This window comes from Chionomys nivalis, chromosome 13, assembly GCF_950005125.1.
Source record: "Chionomys nivalis chromosome 13, mChiNiv1.1, whole genome shotgun sequence".
In the NCBI taxonomy this organism is placed as follows: Eukaryota; Metazoa; Chordata; class Mammalia; order Rodentia; family Cricetidae; genus Chionomys; species Chionomys nivalis.
This window is the reverse complement of record NC_080098.1, coordinates 63922754-63942523: the sequence shown is the minus strand read 5'-3', so window position 1 is coordinate 63942523 and position 19770 is coordinate 63922754. Positions and strand designations below refer to the sequence as shown.

The 19770-nt window shown below is 41.9% G+C and overlaps 1 protein-coding gene across 2 annotated transcripts in view; it reads left to right on the top strand.

Annotated features, from left to right (window-relative positions):
* The window catches only part of Ptpdc1 (protein tyrosine phosphatase domain containing 1), a 53406-nt gene that overhangs the window by 22318 nt on the left and 11318 nt on the right, over positions 1-19770 (top strand). Inside the window, exons 1-5 of one of the 2 annotated variants that reach the window (XM_057788123.1) lie at positions 12164-12389; positions 12817-12988; positions 15328-15408; positions 15618-15736; positions 17648-17785. In XM_057788123.1, coding sequence (XP_057644106.1) covers positions 12164-12389; positions 12817-12988; positions 15328-15408; positions 15618-15736; positions 17648-17785 — 736 coding nt within the window. Of the gene's footprint in view, positions 1-12163; positions 12390-12816; positions 12989-15327; positions 15409-15617; positions 15737-17647; positions 17786-19770 lie in introns of those variants that run through there. The other variant, XM_057788125.1, reaches the window with a different exon arrangement.

The window sequence follows — 19770 nt, the reverse complement described above, 5'->3', positions numbered from 1 at the left end:
CTCTGCCACTCACCCCATCACACTGCTAGGTTACAGGCTTTAAGGTTCTGTGGCTTTTAACTAAGTTCCTCATGTTTGCATCACAAGTACCCCAGGCCCCATTTTACTTTCTTCTAAATAAATTATTATGGTTTATAATATTTTTATTCTTTGGGGATTTCATTTTTTTATGCATACAATGTATTTTGATCATGCTCTCCATTTCTCCCTCTGATTCCTCTCAATCAAAAGTGCTTAATATATTTTACAATTATTTGTTTTGTATGTATATGTGTGTGCATGTATGTGCATCATGCCAATGCACATGTATGGAGATCAGAGGACAACATGCTTAAGTCAGTTCTTTCTTCCTGTTATGTGGTCCCAGGATGGTACTAAGTTTGTCAGGCATGGCAATGACTTGTCTTTACGCACTGAGTTATCTTGGGTGCCCCATTTTACTTTTTTTTTTTTTTTTAGCAATGTATAAGAGTCCAAGTTCTGTTTCTTCATCAGTTTTAGGTATTGTCATTATTTAGCTGTTCTAGCCAGTGGAGAATGATATTTCTTTGTGGTATTTTGTTTTTTACGGTGCTGGGGAACAAATGTAGGCTCTTGTGCATGCTATGTGAGCACTTCTCACTGGACTATAGCTCCAGTCCCTCTTTATTTGTATTTCTCTATTGCAAATTGCATTTAGCTTTGGGCCAGTAAAGAACTGAGGGAAACTAATACATCTTGGCTAATGACTGTAACTATCATTTCTGTGCTTCTCTGTTGCGTGTACATTCTCCTTTGCTTAAGTCTGTGATATCTTTTATCCCCTTCCTAACTCAATTGTTAGCTTAAAAGAAAACAGCTTAAGGGAGGAATGGTTCTGTTTTTTTTTTTTTTTTTTTTTAGATTTTTCGAGACAGGGTTTCTCCGTAGCTTTTTTTGGTTCCTGTTCTGGAACTAGCTCTTGTAGACCAGGCTGGCCTCGAACTCACAGAGATCCGCCTGCCTCTGCCTCCCGAGTGCTGGAATTAAAGGCGTGCGCCACCACCGCCCAGCGGAATGGTTCATTTTAATTGATGGTTTCAGAGGATTCTGTTCGTGGTGGCTTGGTCCCAGGTACTTGGACAGAACATTACATGGGGCGAATGTGTGGCAGAGGGGAGCTGTTCTTCTCTTACTGCACCGGAAGGCAGAGGACAGAGAGCAGATTAAGAGCCCAGTATTACAGAGGCACAGCCGAAGGACCTGCTTCCTCCAGCGAGGCCAGCCTTCCAGCATTTTCACAACTCCCGAGATATGGCCACCAGCTGCAGACCAAGTGTTGAAAACATGGCGCCTCCCCTTGGCCCTTATACCGCGCTTGTCATGTGCTCGTTTCCTATAACCACAGCTCTCGTTCCTCATGCCCTGGTTTGTGTGTGTGTCGTCTCTCTTTTCTGTCTCATTGATCTGTCTGTCTCACCTCCAAGCAGAGCCGTCCTGCTGTGATGACTATAGAGGACTCTTTCCACTTAATTTTCTTTTTAAATATCATTGTAGCTATGACCTGTGACTTCCAGTAAATTTTAAATAAGCTTGTATATGTCAACAACAACAACAAAAAACTGGCAGGAGTTTGTTAAGAATTAAATTATATAAATGAAATCAAGGAGATTGCCATCTTTACTATACTGATTCAAACATAAGCATATGTCTCTACATATTTTTAATATTATTTTTATCAGAATTTTAAATCTTTCAACACATAGAATCTTACATTTTTAAAGAAGTTTATACTTGAGTGATTTTATCTGGAGCGTTTGTGTATAACGTTATGTCACAGTATCAGAAGGTTGGACACATGGACAGGTACCAGGTTAAAGTGATAGCTCATCCATTTGTGTGTGTCGGCTTCTCCAGAAGTTTATCAGTTACATCAATTAATTTTTCCATAAAGCCAGTAGAAAGCTGCCACCATTTTTCTGTTTTAAAGTTTGTTTGTTTGTTTTTAATTTCTGCCCTTGTTCTTACCCTTCCAATGCTTGCTCTGTGTTTTTGTTTCTCATACCTTTCTTGTGACTGTGGTTGGATTGATTTGAGATCATTCCTCTTTAAAGTGGAATAAATTTCTTTTATTACTGTCCCATGTAATTCAGTATGTTCCATTTTCATTTTGATTCAATTCTGTGTTATGTAATTTCCTTTGAGACGTTCTCTTTAATCCATAAATTAATTTATAGCTTTGATATTTAATTTCTAAGTCTTTAGAATTTTTTTCCTGTTGTCTGTTAGTGATTTCTAGTTCAATTCCTTTTTTGTTGAAAGAACATTCAAAGCTTCCAGTTCTTTTAAAAATTAATGCCAAGGCATGTTATAATTATAGTTCTTATTGAATAATTTCAATGTTGCATATCTGTTGATCATTTCCTCTCATTCAAGTTGTGATTTTCTTAATTCTTGGTGTGACAAATGATCTGTTACAGATTTTTGGACCCTGCTTTTTGTTTTTTCTTACTTTTCCGCGGTCTCCTTATGGACAGTCAGCTACAGCTTCCTGTGAGAGGTGTCTGCGCGGCCTCCCGAGGCGTGTGGCTGGGGTGGAAGTGCGCCTTTCCTCTGCTCTGTTGACACCTTCATGGTAGAAGTGGGCAGTGCCTTGCATGGTCAGGTTGCCTTTGAATCGTGTAAGATTAGCTCCTTGAGAAATCTAGGGTAGATGGGAGGTGAGTCATGCTTTGTTGAGTTGTGGTTGAACCTCATTTCCCTGCTGTGCCTTGAGAGTCAGTTTCTCACCTCCCACCCTTATTTTCTAATGGATGCCAAGTAGAACTGGGGGCTCAGCTCCCCACTGGACCCCACTAACACCAGGTGATAGGAAAGGGAATGTAGAGCAGCTTATATCACACCTTTCTTCTCATTGACAGGAAGTCAAGGTGGAGGAGGCTCAGGTTCCCTGGGCTCCACTGACACTGGAGACAGCAGTGTGAACTAGCCCAGCCCTGCTTCTTTCTTCATTGTTCAGTCTTGTTTCTACCAGGAGAATGTGTACGTTTGTCTCCCTAGTAGGCCTCACCAAGACCAAAGTTTGGGCAAAGTAGAGTACTTACCAATCATAATTTGCACTGCTTTCTTTAGTCTTCTTGATGCTAGGTGAAGATGGAGGCTCGGCTGAGGAACTGGTGATAAGGAGGGGATGGCAAGCCTGTTATTGACTAGCTGTGCATCAGGCTCCCATCAGGACTTGCTGCAGCGAAATGAGTGTAGACCGCAAGGCACTGCTTGCCAGAAGAATTGCCGCATTGTCTGCTTGTGCTTGATAAGGATGGGAAAACATCTCTATCCAGCCTATCACTTTAACCCCAGCAGGCAACTCAAAGTGCTGCATCCTTCTTTCAAACAGGATGCAGCAAACTAGCTCTCTGATGAATCCTCTGTGCCACTCTGGTAGATTTGCTCTCCTTTGTCCTTCTGACACACCTGATTGGGCTGAGTCCTTTTCTGCAGGGTCGGGATGTTGGGGGATAGGCAGCTTTCTGTTTATTCCCTCTGAAACTGGAGTAAAAGAAACTATAGCAGTCATCACCTCCTCCACCGCTTTCTCTTTCTCCTTAGCAACCCCAAGAACTACCAGTCAACTTTCTGTTTCCACACATCTCCTCTTTCTGAACATTTTGTTTTAAACAGAATCATACAATATGTGGTCTAGTGATTTACTAATATCACTTGACTTGATGGTTTTCAGAGTTCATTTGTTCTGTGTGTGTCAGTATGTATGATCTCCAGTTGCATAGATAATAACTGTATTTTAAATGTACCAGATGATAAGTGTTTGGGTTGCTGCATCCTTTGGCTGTTCTGAGTGCTGATTGTACAGAGCTGTGTGTAGACTGTCTTCACTTACTTGGATTTCTAACTAGGAGGAAAGCCTGGTTTATAAGGTCACTTCCTTTACTCACAGAAGGACCTGCTAGACTGTTTTCCAGAGAGGTTGTTCAATCTTAAATTCCCATGGGCAGTGAGGGAGGGCTCCTGTCTGTCTATTATCATAAACACTTGGAGCTTATCTGACAATTATAGCCATCCTGGAAGGTGTGAAGAGATGTTTCGTTGTGGTTTTTATAAACATTTTCCTAATGACTGGTAGTGTTAAACATTCTTTTCATCTATTTATTGGTCATTTCTGTATCTGTTTGGGATGTCACTTGCTATTAAGAATTATTACTATAGAATTGACATATCAAAACTTCACCATTGTAAAGAAGGCATTGGATGTTATTGTAAGCACAAGGCTGGGCAGTGTGCACCACTGCGTTAACCCAGAGCATTCGGTCAGACCACAAAGGAATCTCATAGTGCCCAGAAGCCGATTCCCAGTCCGCTGTCTCCCTGGTCCCTGAAATCACTTACCTTTCTACCCCTATAGATTTGCCAGTGGATTTTTTTATTTTAGCATAACTAAATACAGTGTCTTCAACCTCATTTAAGTAAAGTAGTACTTGATCCTTTTTATTGCTGGGTAATATCCTATTACATGGATAGAACAGTTTATTAATCCTTTTGAGTTGAAAGACACTTGGGTTATTTCTGCTTTGGCTTCTATGAATAAATGTTGTTATGAATATTTGTGTACATATTTTTCTGTGGGTATATTTTTTATTGTTCTTGAGCACAAACCTTGGAGTGTAATTAAGAGTTCATATGGTAATTGTATGTTTAACATTTTGAAGAATTGTAGCCACTAAATAAATGTTTTTGATTTGCATTTTCCTACTGGCTAATGATATTGAATGTCTTTTCAAATACATGTTCTTTCTCTTTCTTTCTCTTCCTGGGAGAAATGCCTATTCAGATTCTTGGTCCATTTTGAAACTGGGTTGGTCTTTGTGTTGTTGAGTTGTGTCTGTTGTAAGAGTTCTCTGGACTCCAGTTTATTAAATTCTCCTTCTGTTCTTGCTCTTTCTCATTTTTTCCCTTGTAAGTCTTGATTTCTCACTCACTTCAAGTGCTTCCGTGCTTGTTACATAAATCACATTTCTCTGTTTTATGACCAACAATAAATACAATCACATGTATGTTATTTTATATAGTCCTTTTAAACTAACAAAAAAAAAGGGAAGAGCAAACATTTACACTATGTGATGTGCTTTGTCTTTTATGTCTTACTAACCTTTAATTTACCAGTGCCCCTTCTTATTACTGGCTTGGGTAACATGCTTTCAACACAAAGAACTTCGTCTGGACCCTCCTAAATGGGCCTGCCACACGACAACTTCTGTTTCTGTTGATCTCAGACTGTCTATATTTCTACTTCATTTTGAAAGATGATTTTTTTTTTTGAGACAGGATTTCTCTGTGTAACAGCCCTAGCTGCCCTGGAACTCGCTCTTGTAGACCAGGCTAGCCTCGAACTCACAGAGATCCACCTACCTCTGCCTCCCGAGTGCTGGGATTAAAGGCGTGCGCCACCACCACCCAGGTGAAAGATATTATAAGATTTTTAACTTAAGTGTTTTATTTTCAGCAATTTGAATATGTGTCCCTCTAATTGAGGCTTCCATTGTTCCTAGTAAGAAATTAGGTATTAGTTTTATTGGGATTTTCTTGTAGGCAAGAAGTAAAATATTTATCTTGAGAAGTCTTACACACCCTATCTGGATGTGGAGCCGTGGCTTTACCATGGGGCCTGTTGAGCTCCTTTGGTGTGCTGTGTGTTTATTCACGCCGTCATGGCTCCTGGGATGTGTGAAGCCATCATTTCTCCATTCTTTTTTTCTCTTCTCCTATTTTTCTTAGTTTCTTGGTATATTCTTTGTATACATGTTGCTGACCACATTTTATGAAGACTTTCATTTTTCTTATTTCCTTATTTTCTCTGTTCTTCAATGTATATACTTTCTGTCTTCAAGTTCTCTAATTTCTGGGTTTATGTCTGCTGTTGAGTTTCACAGTATATATTCTGTCATTTCTCTACTTCTGCTCTTCTGAATTTTGATTGGCTTATTTTACTACTTCCCCATGTGTGACTTTCATGCCTTTCCTGAGATAGGCCGACACTACGAATGAAGTAGAGTCTGGCCTTGGTCCTCTCAGCATGCTCACTGGGGGTAGAAAAGACTGGTGAGGAGCCGAATAGATGCAAAGACTGGCTGAGCTTGTGAGTAGAGGACAGACTTGTCAGATGCCAGCGCAGTCTAACCTGACCTGCAGATTCAGCACAATCCCTGTTAAAATCCCCTAGGCATAGAAAAGAAAAGTCTACCCACTTTTTAAGAAGAATTTCAAAGACCTCCAAAATAATATTGAAAAATAATGAAAAAGAGTCATTTCCTAATTTTAAATCTTTTGTACAAGGCTATATTAATCAAAATAAAAACAATTATATAGTGTAATAGAATGAAGAGCCCAGAAAGAATCCCTGCGTGTATGATTATCTTTATGTCTGTGTATTCATACATGGAGGTCAGAGGCCAATTGACACACCATCAGGCTTGGTGTGGCAAGTACCTTTACCAACTGAGCATCGCCCAGTCTGTTTTACTTGGTTGTGGTGCAGATTAAACCCAGGACCTCAAGTATGTTAGGCAAATACTCTGCCACTCCCCAGTCCTCAAATGATTTTCAAAAAGTATACCGAGACTGTTTATCAGGGCAATGGCATATTTTCAGCAAAGGGTAACAGAAACACAGGCTCATTCACTGCAAAGGAATGATGTTGGCCGTCCTTATGCTGCATACAAGCATTAACCCAAAAGCCATGTTTTTACGTAACAGAATCAGAAAGCTATTTCAGTTTTTGTTTTTGAGATAGGGTTTTTCTGTGTAGCCCTGGCTGTCCTGGAACTTACTCTGTAGAAAAGGCTGGCCTTGAACTCAGAGATTCACCTGCCTCTGCCTCCCAAATGCTGAGGTTAAAGGTGTACACCACCACTGCCCAGCTATATGGAAATATTTTAGTATGAGTAATTTCTTGAAAAACCATATTTTCCACAGACACTCACCAGATGAAGAGGTTTTTACATAACAAGCCCTGCTCCTTGAGCGTCCCTCTCCTTCATTATGTACAGTCACAAGAACCAGTTCGCCTGTTGCATCTCACTCACCCCTAAAAGCTATCCTGTTTTTCCTCCTCTGACAATACATGATCTAAATAAGCACCCAGAAAAGATGTTCCGTTTCCTTTTTCATTTTCTTCAAAATTACAGGAAACTGCCCTCAGTATCTGTCTTACTCCTCTCTCTACTTCCAAACATGCATTAGAAAAAGAAAACCTCACTTGGGAGGCAGAGGCAGGCGGATCACTGTGAGTTCGAGACCAGCCTGGTCTACAAGAGCTAGTTCCAGGACAGGCTCCAAAACCACAGAGAAACCCTGTCTCGAAAAAAGCAAAAAAAAAAAGAAAACCTGAGGCCGGGGTGTGGTAACACACACCTTTAATCCCAGTACTCAGGAAACAAAGGCAGGTGGATCGCTATGAGTTTGAGGCCAGCCTGGTCAAAAAAATAAGTTCCAGAACAGCCAGAGCTACACAAAGAAAACCTGTCTCCAAAAAGGAAAAGAAGATCCACTTCAAGAAAACTCAGGGAAGCAATACTAGATATATATAATGTACAGGACCACTTGTGCCTCTGGGCTCCTCCCACAGCCTCTGAATGAGAGTGTGGAGAAATTGCTGTGCCGGGGCCTCAGCTAAGGGGCCGCTGCCTGTTTGCAGCAAGGCAGAACCAAGCTTAAGAGTAATAAGCAGTAAAATGAGCTATTTTATACAGAATGCAAAAGTACACATTCTCTTGATAAGCACAATGAGCAACAAGCTGAGTAAGTGCTACCAAGTGAGTACGGTCTTTTCTTCTTTAGCTGTTCCCGTAGGTGGTTCAAATCCCAAGCATCCAGTGCCAGGCCTGGTTCTCCGAGGACTGATCATCTCCTTATGTTCAGGGTTTTAGACAAACCTCTAAGATGTCCAGGGGAAATGGTAGTTACCTGCTCACGTTCTTAGGTCCACAGGAGCACATCCAGGAGCGTGGCTGTGGTGCTGACTTCCCAAGCTCTGTTCTCCTTTCCGAGACAGGCCCACTTCCTACAAAGCAGCCACTGTTGAGCTGTTAGTTCAGGATGTTTGCTGATGCTGGGTCGGATCTGTTTCTCAATAAGCGTTAATTCTAATTCATCCTCAACAACAACAGAACAAACAAAAAACATTCCTTGAACTTCCAGAACATTCCAGAACCTCTCATATTCCTGCTGCATGTGATGGTTTCTAGACCTCTCGCTATGATTTGTCTGAGGCCCTTCTCTTCCTGTCACAGACAGATGCTGACGATAGCAGCCATCTCTGTCGCTTGTTCAGTCTCAGGTCCGCTCTGCCGTCTGACGCTGGTGTCCACTGAAATTGTTGTTACTGAGGTCGCTGATGACCCATTTGAAGTAGACTCTACAGTTCTCTTCTTTGCCGAGCAGTACATAACACACACCCTGGGTTTTAATTGTTTGGCATCTTTCAGAGATTTGTTTTCATTTTGAAGCAGTCTGAAACTTGGGAGGTGGGGAGCTGTAACATAAAGATGTTTTCCTTGAATTACTTGGGTGTGAACTGCAGACATGACTCTCCGTTACCCTCACAAAGACGTTCTCCCCACTCCACACGTCAGCAAATTAGACCGAGCTATTGCAGCCTTCCCTCCACTCTCCAGCTCCACTTGAGCTTCGCAGATTACCCCAGAAGGGTTGCTGGCAGTCCAAGGGCCAAGCTCTGGGTCCACACAGTATTTACTCTCCTGTCTCTTTCACATGTTTCATGGTAGGACACACTCCAAATTTCCTTGACTTTGATGACCTCAGTATTTTTGAAGAAGACAAACAAGTTATGCTGCTAAATTCTCTCAATCTGAGTTTGTCTGTTTCATCAGGATTACAGTCAACAAACCGTAGTACTTATTGCTAGAAAAATTGAACTTGCAAACCAATGTCTGCTTGTCATATGTGTTTATTACTACCCTGTTACTTTCCACAAGGACTGCTTGGGCTGTCAGAGTTGAAGAATGAATATATGGATAACCATACCGACTATGTATCAACACTTGTACTTACTTATGTTTGTATGTGTGTGTGTGTACATACACACCTACACACACACACAAAATCCTAGTTCTATTCATTCCAATCCAGTCCCAATCCCTGAATCCTGAGTGGAGTTGCTGAACAGGTTCCCTCTTTCTGTCAATTTATAGTTGATTTTTAAACATGTAAAGACTCAACTAAATAAAACTTTGCACTTTGAATATTAATTTTACTCATGAATCATATCTTCCCCAAAAGTTTACTAAAGCAAAATATCAAAATAAAGGTCTTGGTCTTCAAAAGTTTAGTATCTTATTTTTAAAATAAAAGCTGTTGATAATACCCTAAATATCCAACACCTAGGGGATTAGAGAAATTTTTATGGTGTATTAGCTAAATGAGCTTTCATAGTCATTGTGCTTCATTAAATGCAAATTTAAGATGAAAGCAAAATGGAAGATGTACCTGTCTTGATTGGAAAGATCAGGAAAAATGTATGTGCACTGGGACTGTAAATACTTAAAAGGCTGGGAGTGATGGTCTGCTTAATTCCAGTACTCAGGAGGCAGACAGAGGAATCCTTGTGCATTCCAGTCCAGCCTGGTCTACATATTGAGTTCTATGTCAGGAAGGACTACACACAGTCTCTAAGTAAGAAAATAAATAAACCTGGAAAACCCATAAATACGTGAACACATTGGAGAAGGAAACCAAGCTAGCATGTCGGATGGAGACTAAAGGCTGTATGCCAGTTGTAAAGCCCTCTATGATATAAATAAAACTTACATTCTTACTTAATTTTTTTGTGTTTTTGGATATTTTGCCTGCATGTATTACTTTGCACTACATGCATGCCTGGTGCTCATGGATACCAGAAGAGGTCATCAGATCCCCTGGATTGTGAGTTATTATGTAGGTACTGAAAATTGAACCTGGGTCCTCTGGAAGAGCAGCCAGTCCTTTTTACTGCTGAGCCATGCCTCCATCCCTAAAGTTTATTTTTGAAAGAGGATTGGCTGTGAATTGAGCACTTGGCCAAGGTGTAGTTTTTGAGGATTCCTTCAAATGAGCAGGGAAGCAAAGGGTCGGGTACCTGTCTCTCGTGGGGAGGTGAGTGCAGTTCCAGTTTGTCTGCCAGGTGGATGCAGGATGTATCCTTGGAGGCAGGTGGGGGAGGGGGCTACATTTGCCTACCCAGTCTGTTTTTGCTCCAGGCCACCCTCCCTTAGGCCCTGACACAGGCTTACTGCACTAACATGTCCAGTCAGCTCAGCCATGTGCTGTCTCTGTGTCTGAGGTTAGCCCAGTTCTCAGGATTTCACAGCAGAAATCACTCAAACCGTCCCTTTCTTAGTCCCACATCAGATGACTTTGGGGTTTTAGCACAGTCAGGAGCAGAGCCACTTTTGAGTGTGTCCCCCCCCCCCCAGACATCCTTCAATGCAGCCTCCGTTTTCCGGACGCACTCACTGACTGGCACCTCCTCCCTGTTGCCTTAAATATCTGCGCCTGCCTCAGAGCTTGCGGGTTTCTCTTACCACCTGTGCATGGGCTCTGTGTGAGCCAGCAGAAAGATGTGCTGGCCACTTGAGCTGGACTCCCAGCACCACGTTGGTGCCACAGCAGTCCACCACTTGGCATGTTCCCCATCCACAGCTGCTGTCTTCATGAGGCCACAGTGAGCTTCCCATGCTGGTCTCTTTCAGATTCTCCATGTGCTGCCAACCCGAAGTCTTCTCAGGCTCTGTCACCAGAGTCGCAAACACGCAGCTCGTAGGGCCTCCTGCTTTTAGGTCCCTCCTTGCTCGCTTGCGGTATCCCTTATGCTCCCCTCTCCTGCAAACCCTTGTGGGTCTGCCCTGCAGCATTCCAAGGGTCCAGTGGGCTTTGTCTAGAATATTTCTCAGGCCATTCTTCCAGGCAGAGTAACTGCTTTCTGAATTGGTGTGTGTGTAGGGGACCTTTTCCGTTTCTGTATGATACTACAGATAAAGTAGCAAGTGAAGCGTCGAGCTAGGCTTCTCTGTCCTTGTCTTATCTCACAAAAGTACATGATGCCAGGGATATGACGGTGGAAACTGAACAGCAGAGCTTAGAGCCTGATCTATAGCAGTAGTTATGTTTCCGTCCGCACACCCCTGAAATACCATTTGTGCAGAGAGTGCAGGAAAGAAAGCGCGGGCACAGCCTGACATTAGTGAGGGAGGAGGCGGACAATAAGTGCTTTGCAGTTGTTGAGTTTTTGTTTTCTTTATAGCCTTTATTCTCAAACTGCCACCTCCCCCTCAGCCAGTTCCTTTAAAAATGTGATACTTTAGAGAATTTTATTCAAATGCCTCCGCTGAGACTTAGAAGCTGTTTTCCTCCCATAGCAACGGAAGGCAGAGGATTGATTGTAGTTGTGAACTTTGGGAAGGCACGGCTGCTCATAGTTAACCTTGCTTGCAGCTCAATTGTTCCCAACAGCGTATAACCAAGATTGGGGCTTCATTTCTGAAAGTCAAAATACAAAGCTGTCTTCTTAGCTCTAGAATGTCTTTCTTTGTTCCATTCAAGTGTTTCTTTGGTAGTTCTATCAAGAAAATATAAGAAGGTACTTGGTTCTGACAAATCGAAAAATCTAATGTTGTAGGATCTAGCATATACTGCTGAATTACAATAAACCTTTTTTCCTGTCCTGTTCCAAAGAAAAGTAGAATTTTATTTTAAAATACCTGGAGACCTGCTATGAAAGGCATAACAAAAATTAAGCTTTTAATTTTTGTGTGTGGAAGGCAATGCCATAAAAGCATTTTAAAACTCATAACGGTATTTTGGAAGTAATTCTTTGAGGAGTCAGATCTTTAAGTGTATTTGAGAAACAAAATAATCTAGACATAAGGACAATCTACTTTAAATACATAGTATTCTTCCCTGTATTTGAACAATTTGTCCAAAACACAATTGGTTCGTGTAGGATTTTTGCCTGTTCACATGTAAGTGGGAATCAGTAGTTTCTTTGTTGGTCGCTATGGAAACCAATCAGCCTATCCTGAAAAGCTCTTAGATCATACAGAGTGATGCCTGTGTCTCAGTGTAGCTCCTCACTGAGCAAGCCAGAGCTGGCTTCTGCCTGCCTCCAGCTCTTGCTTGCCCGGAGCCAGTGAGTGCCATGCAGGTGCAGGACCCATCCCGGAGGCCCTCAGCGGTGCACTTCCTCAGTGCCTTCCTGCAGGGCCGCCGGCACTCCACTTCTGACCCGGTCCTGAGGCTACAGCAAGCCCGGCGTGGCTCTGGCTCTGCCACCAAGCTGCTGTCCTCCTCTTCTGTCCAAGTGATGGTGGCTGTGTCTTCTGTCAGCCATACGGAGGGGAATCCAACTTTTCCCGAGAGAAAAAGTAAAACTCTTTCTTATAATTTTCTACCCTTTGTATCTAAGTGTAAGGAGTGGGAATAGGCTCTTGTGTCTGTACTTTTAGAGTGTTGACAGGTGACTCTGGGTATGCTTTTGACTCTGCTCAGGCTAAGACCAAATAGATGTATAAGAGGAGATAAAATGATGGCATGGTGTGTGGTGGTTTTGTTGTTGTTTCAAGTATAGTTTTAGACAAAATTCACCCTCTTGAAAAAGATGAGCTTTTGCTTTTTCTTCTCTTTACCAGTATAGTATATAGAAATTATTGCATGTGAAAGCTTTTTAATATTATATGAAGGGATTTAAACTGGCTCACATCTACAATCCTGAGGCAAAATGCAATTGTTTCCCATGTTACTATTCTACTGGGAGGATAGAAGTTTGAACCTTACTTTTTTTGTATATTCTAGAAAATTCAGAACGCCCAACACCAAAGTACACAAAGGTGGGAGAACGTTTACGGCATGTCATCCCTGGACACATGGCATGTTCCATGGCATGTGGTGGGAGAGCATGTAAGTATGAGAACCCAGCACGCTGGAGTGAGCAGGAGCAAGCCATAAAGGGAGTGTACTCCTCCTGGTAAGTATGGCTCTGGGTCTTGCACATCTCTGTAGGATGAAGGAAGCAGGAATGCATGAGAGGATGCATGATACAGGCAAGCAATATGAAGGATTCAGGGGACCCTGCAACCATCCCTGGGTTTACCAGTAGGCCGCCTGTGGGATACTGACCTACTCAACCTTAGTTTCTCATCTGTAAAATGGAAATAATTAAATTCAAAGTCTTTATATTAAGTGAAATGTTATTCAAAAAATTTCTTTTTTATTTATTGATTTTTATTGAGCTCTACATGTTTCTCTGCTCCTCTCCCTTCCCCTCTTCAACCCTCCCCCCCTGACGTCCCCATGCTCCCAATTTACTCAGGAGATCTTGTCTTTTTCCTAAATTAATAGATAATTAGATAGTTCTTAAATTTCAGAAATTGGTGAAAACAGTAAAAATGTTCAGCTATACGTTTGAGAAAATTACATGTGTAGTACTCGGGTTTGTGCAGTTCAGCATTCACATCTGAATGTGAATTTATCTGTTATTATAAAATATACTCTAGTGTTCCTTGAAGAAGAGGCACAGGCTGCCAGTTCAGCAGGCAGCCCATATGATGCTGGCGTGGTTTCTTCTATTTAAGCACAGTTAATTCTACACTTAAGTCATCCTGCCTTTCTTAGTAGCAATGAGCTAGTCAGGTATGCACTCTGGTCTCAAAAATATGGATAATCAGATCATATTTGAGCTGGGCATAGTGGTGACTGCCTTTATTCCTAGCACACAGGGAGCAGAGGTAGACAGATCTCTGTGGGTTCAAGGCTAGCTTGGTTTACATAGTGAGTTCCAGGACAGTCAGGGCTATACAGAGAGACATTGTCTCAAAAAGCTCAAAAAACAAAATCATATTTGGAACACTCTTAGAATTTACTGTTTAAAAAGAGCTTTGCTCATTAATTATACAGCAAGAACCCATTTTTAAGATCAGATGTTTGTAGACTGCTTATTTGACTTGCTGTCTCTACTTTTTTATGTTGAATTTTTGGTACACCTGTGGTGACACAGCCTGAGGCACTGTTGTAAGTGTTCTGTATGAGTCATGTGCAGCCTGATGACAGTAATGGCCATGAGGACACCCTCCTGAGTCAGAGTCGGGCGAGCAAATGTCCGGCGGAGCACAGCTCACACGAACGCTTTGCTCACGTGTCAGCTCTCCATGTGAGCCTGTCCCCGTCCCTGCCCTCTCACACCAGGTTCCATCTCAGTCTTTGGGAGTCCATGTGAGGCTCTACACATTGCTGCAGAAGGGGGAGTTGTCTTTCAGATACTGACCTGCTGGTTTCGTGTCTCTGCTTCTCCTCTGAGATTCATGAGTCACAACTTGCAATGGACTACCTTACACATCTTTCACCTTCTACTTGATGACACATTTGAACAAAACAGTAAAGCTGGAGGTCTAATAAGAGCGACAGGCTTTTTGTGGCCTTTTTTATGGCCAGCTGTTCAATCACTCAGTCTGCTTTGTTCATAGATACATTCATAAGCATTTAATTGTAGGACAAGGCACCTTTGCTGCTAGATGCTTTCAAATCATCACTAATATTCATAAAACCTTATGAGTTGTTAATGCCATTTTTTTTTTTTTTTTTTTGGTTTTTCGAGACAGGGTTTCTCTGTGGTTTTGGAGCCTGTCCTGGAACTAGCTCTTGTAGACCAGGCTGGTCTCGAACTCACAGAGATCCGCCTGCCTCTGCCTCCCAAGTGCTGGGATTAAAGGCGTGCGCCACCACCGCCCGGCTGTTAATGCCATTTTATCGATAGCCCAGATAGATGAATTAATTTGCTTCACAGATAGAAAGCAGAAAAGCAAAAGAGCATTTGAAGTCAGGCCCAACTGACTCTGAACCGCCACCTTCCTTCTTTGCTAAATTACAGCATCTCAGTATTTATTTATAGCCACAGGCCAGGACTTGTGCTCTGTTTGTACATCTACATCATCCTGAATTCTCACCCCAACCCTGTGTGTGTCTGGTCTTATTCCCCGTTTCACACCTCAGGTAACAGCCTCCTAGTTGTCCTCCATTTAGCTGACTGACCACTGTGTCGCAAGGTGAAGTGCCCTTCCTGTCCACTAGAATCTCTCTAGAGTCCTTGGAGATCTTTTGTCAGAATCCATAGATGACTTAGGTCTTGAAACCCACCCCTCCAGGGGGTTTAAGGAGCTACAAGGTTTCTTGGAGTTCTAATTGTGATGCAGAATTGAAGGCAGATTTGTGTAAGAATATAGAAGTTGTTATGATAGGGAAAAAGTTGCTGATTCTATCAGGTGGAATGCCCTGAGTTTTGCGCATCTCAGCAGTCCATACTATCTTCAGGGTCACTGACAGTATCCTGGCCATGGCTCGCCCGTCCTCTGAGCTGCTGGAGAAGTATCACATCATCGAGCAGTTCCTCGGGTAAGTACCGCAGCCTTCACAGCTGTAGTGAATACGCTAGGCACGCTTTTCTTTCATTGGTTATGGCATCAAGGGACTTTGCTTAAAAAACAGGCTATGAAGAGCTGATTTTAAGAAAAGTTTGAGAGCAATTAATAATGTCTTACCAATGCTGAAATCGTTTCTCATGACTCCAGGTCCTTATAACTGATTTCTCGTTTTCTTTGAAGTCATGGCATAAAAACAATCATCAACCTTCAGCGCCCTGGTGAGCATGCCAGCTGTGGGAACTCGCTGGAACAAGAAAGTGGTTTCACGTACCTTCCTGAAGCCTTCATGGAGGCCGGCAGTAAGTCCCCTTCCACCCTTGTCAAGGACAGTACTTAGATTTGTCTCCCGGGCTCTTAGGTTAAAGAGGTAATGCTTATCAATAGAATCTACACAGTGGTGGGCTTCTGATTTCACTCTAAATGATGCTACTGTTCTTTGATGTTGCAGTTGTGAGTAGTACAGGGTTTCTTTTTCCTCTAAGAGGGGTTGGGAGGAAACGCTGCAGCAAAAGGCTTCTGTTTAGTTAGAGCCTGTACCTGTCAGACATGATGGCCTCATTATCTCTTTACAGTAGTTGTGTGACTCCGCTTAGGCTTAGAGAGTTATCTGCTTCTCTGAGATCACAAAGCTTAGAAAGTCCAGTGAGGATTGGAAGTTGAATAATTTTTGGCCCCATAAGAATATGTCCTTGTGGCCAGCCCAGAGCTCCTCACAGGAGCTTTGGAGGAGAGTCCACTCAGCGGGGTTGTTGAAAGCAGGCTGATCCAGATGAGCATGTGGGCTGGGAACGTGTACTTAGGAGGCTTATGTCTAGCCAGCTCTAGATAGAGAGATTGAGATAGAGGTAGGAATAGAGATATACAACCATTAACCTTTTAGAGAATTTATATTCTTAAACAAGAATACATGTTATTTACCTCCACCTTAATTTTTAATTCTATTCTAATTCTTTCCATCTGCACTAAAGCAGAAAATATATTAGATAATAAAGAATGTACTTTTAAGAAAAGTTAAACTTACTGGAAATATAAAAATCCTGTTACATGGGCATGGTGGCTCACACCTTTAATCCCAGCACTTAGGAAGGCAGAGGCAGATGCGTTCAAGACTATCCCAGTTTGCATATCAAGCTCCAGGAGAGCCAGGGCTACACTGTGAGTCCCTGCCTCAAGAAATAAAAACAAATAAAAAAGCCTATTATTGTAAGCCTGCTTCTTTTTGTTGTTGTTGTTTGTTTTGTTTTATTTTATTTTGATGTTCTCATTTATTAGGGTTTTCCCTTCTTTCCTTGAATTTGGTTTTTTAAATTAATTAATTTTTTACATACCAATCCCATTTCCCCCTCCCTCCTCCTCCTGCTGCCTCCCTCCCACCACCCCACCTTCAATCCACTCCTCAGAGAGGTTAAGGCCTCCCCTGGGAAGTCAACTAAGTCCAGTCCCCTCTTTGAGACAGGACCAAGATCCTCCCCTCATGCCTGGGCTGAGCAAGGTATATCTCCATAGAGAATGGGCTCTGCAAAGGCAGTTCATGCATTGGAGTTAGATCCTGGTCCCATTTCCAGTGGCCCTATAGACTGCCCAAGCCACACCACTGTCACCCGTATTCAGGGGGCCTATTTGGTCCTATGCAAGCTCTCCAGTTGTCAGCCAGGAGTCAGTGATCTTCCATAAGTTCAGGTCAGCTGATTTTATGGGTTTCCCCATCATGGTCTTGACCCCTTTGTTTATATTATCACTCTGTGTCTGGAGCTCAACCCAGTGCTTAGTTGTGGATCTCTGCATCTGCTTCCATCTGTTTCTGAAAGACATTCTAGCTTCTCTGGGGTTGTGGTCTGTGGACTGGTTATCCTTTGCTTTATGTCTGGTATCCACCTATGAGTGAGTACACACTATATTTGTCTTTCTGGGTCTGGTTTACCTCATTTGGAATGTTTTTTTCTAGTTCTGCTCATTTGCACGCAAATTTCAAGATGTCATTGTTTTTTGCTGCTGAATAGTACTCCATTGTGTAAATCGACCACATTTTCTGTATCCATTCTTAGGTTGAGGGGCATCTAGGTTGTTTTCAGGTTCTGGCTTTTACAAATAATGTAAGCCTGCTTCTTGAGTGAAATCTCGGCGCCTTGTAACTCATTTTCTTCAACTGTCCTTGCAAGTATTTTTAATGCATATTAATTTTGTTTTTCTTTTTCTCTTCCATTGTCTAGTTTATTTCTACAACTTCGGATGGAAGGATTATGGCGTAGCATCCCTCACTGCCATCTTAGATATGGTAAAAGTGATGACATTTGCCTTACAGGAAGGAAAAGTAGCTGTCCATTGCCACGCAGGACTTGGGCGAACAGGTGAATTCTAGAGAATCAAATTACTGGTGTGTGGGCATATTTAGATATGTAGGAATGAGATTTCCTATTTCTAAAGATAAATAGTTTTTAGAATTATAACAAAGATTTGGAATTAAATTAAAGAAATAAAAGATATTTGAAGCGTCTTAAGCCTGTATAATAACCATGAATTGAAACCAAGTGGTAGTGATGCACGCCTTTAATCCCAGCACTCAGGGAGGCAGATGCAGGCGGATCTCTGTGAGTTTGAGCCAGCCTGGTCTACAGAGTGAGTTTCAGGACAGCCAGGGCTACACAGAGAAACCCTGTCTCAAAAACCCTAATAGTAGTAGTAGTAATAATAATAATATTGAATCGATAAGAGTATTCTGAATAATTTAGAGTTGAAAACTCATGTTTTCATGTTTAAGCATGTTTCTAAAACTGCTTAATTGATCTGCTTATTGAAATGGAGCACCTCATGTTAATAGTGTTTTTTAAATACTGTTTTCTCTCCTTTTTTAAAAAAGATTTATTTATTTATTATGTATACAGTGTTCTGTCTGTCTGTATGTTTGCTGGCCCAAAGAGGGTACCAGATCTCATTACAGATGGTTGTGAGCCACCATGTGGTTGCTGGGAATTAAACTCAGGACCTCAGGAAGAGGAGTCAGTGCTCTTAATCTCTGAGCCATCTCTCCAGTCCCCTTTTCTCTCCTTTTTTGTTTTGTTTTTTGAGACAAGATTTTTTATGTAACCTTGTCTGACCTGGCTGGTCTTGAACTCACAGATATCCACCTGCCTCTGCTTCTCAAGTACTGGGATTAAAGGCGTGCGCCACCACCACCAAGCAAAATGTCGTTTTTCTTAAAGACTTTTGTGTCTGTGCATGTTTACCTGCATGTGTGTCTGTGCACCACATGCAGGCTGGTGCCCATGGAGGTCAAAGGAGGGTGTCTGATTCCCCTGGGACTGGAGCCACAGACCCTTGTGAATACCATGTAGCTGTTAGGAACCAAACCGGCATCTTCCAAGAGCAATAAGTACTCTTAACCACCCTGCCATATCTCCAGCCCCCAAAATATTTTTCTTAGCTAAAGAGGAACTAGAATAGCAAGCCCTGTTCACCTGCCATGCTCTGAGTATTTTGTATTTGCTCTCCTGTGAAGTTGTTAGCAACAGTTGGGGTTGAATGAACTGCAGCTTAGAAAAAATTAAGTCATCTGCTACATTTAATGAGTGGCAGGCTCAGTGTTCCATTCATGCCTGTCTGGCTCCATCTTTCATGTCTTCTCTACTTTGGGATTCATAAGAATTGTGTACTTGAAGAAGACTATTTGTATGTAAAGTTCTATGTGAAAGTCAGTGGCTTTATACAAACACTCAGCAAACTTTATTAACTGCTGATCTGATAGTAAAAATAAAAGGTATGGGGTCAATAGTTTGATTGTCATGTGATTTAGTCAGACAAAACCATCCCAGTGTATATGGGATTCCATATAGGAGCACCCAGGTTAGAATTGAACTCATGTAAATATTAGCAACTCTTAGGATAAAGCCAAAATGTCTTTGTTCCTGGACATTGCATGGTATAGCTCTGCAGATATTCATCTTTATACCAAAGATCTGCTGTGTCCCCATGAAAGACCTATATTGTATTCACTGCAAACCAGAGGACATGCCGTTCTCAGAGGTTCTGATTTTCATGTGTAATTAGATGTTCACAAATCTAGGACTTGTGTGGGTGTCTTTGATTTGCCTTTGTTAGCTATTGTATTATAATTAATTGATTGAGTTCTTACCAATAAGTAACTAATGAAAAGTTAATCATGATACTATTGCAGCTGACATCCTTCATAGTATTTGCTTATGCAACAGAGTTATAGCCTGGTGCGGAGAAAAGCACGTATTAGTGTAGACATGGTTTGGAAGAATTGTCGGTCAGAGAAGTGAATCTGTGAACATAGATAATCCCAAAGCAAAACCTTCCCAATCTGGGGGAAGGC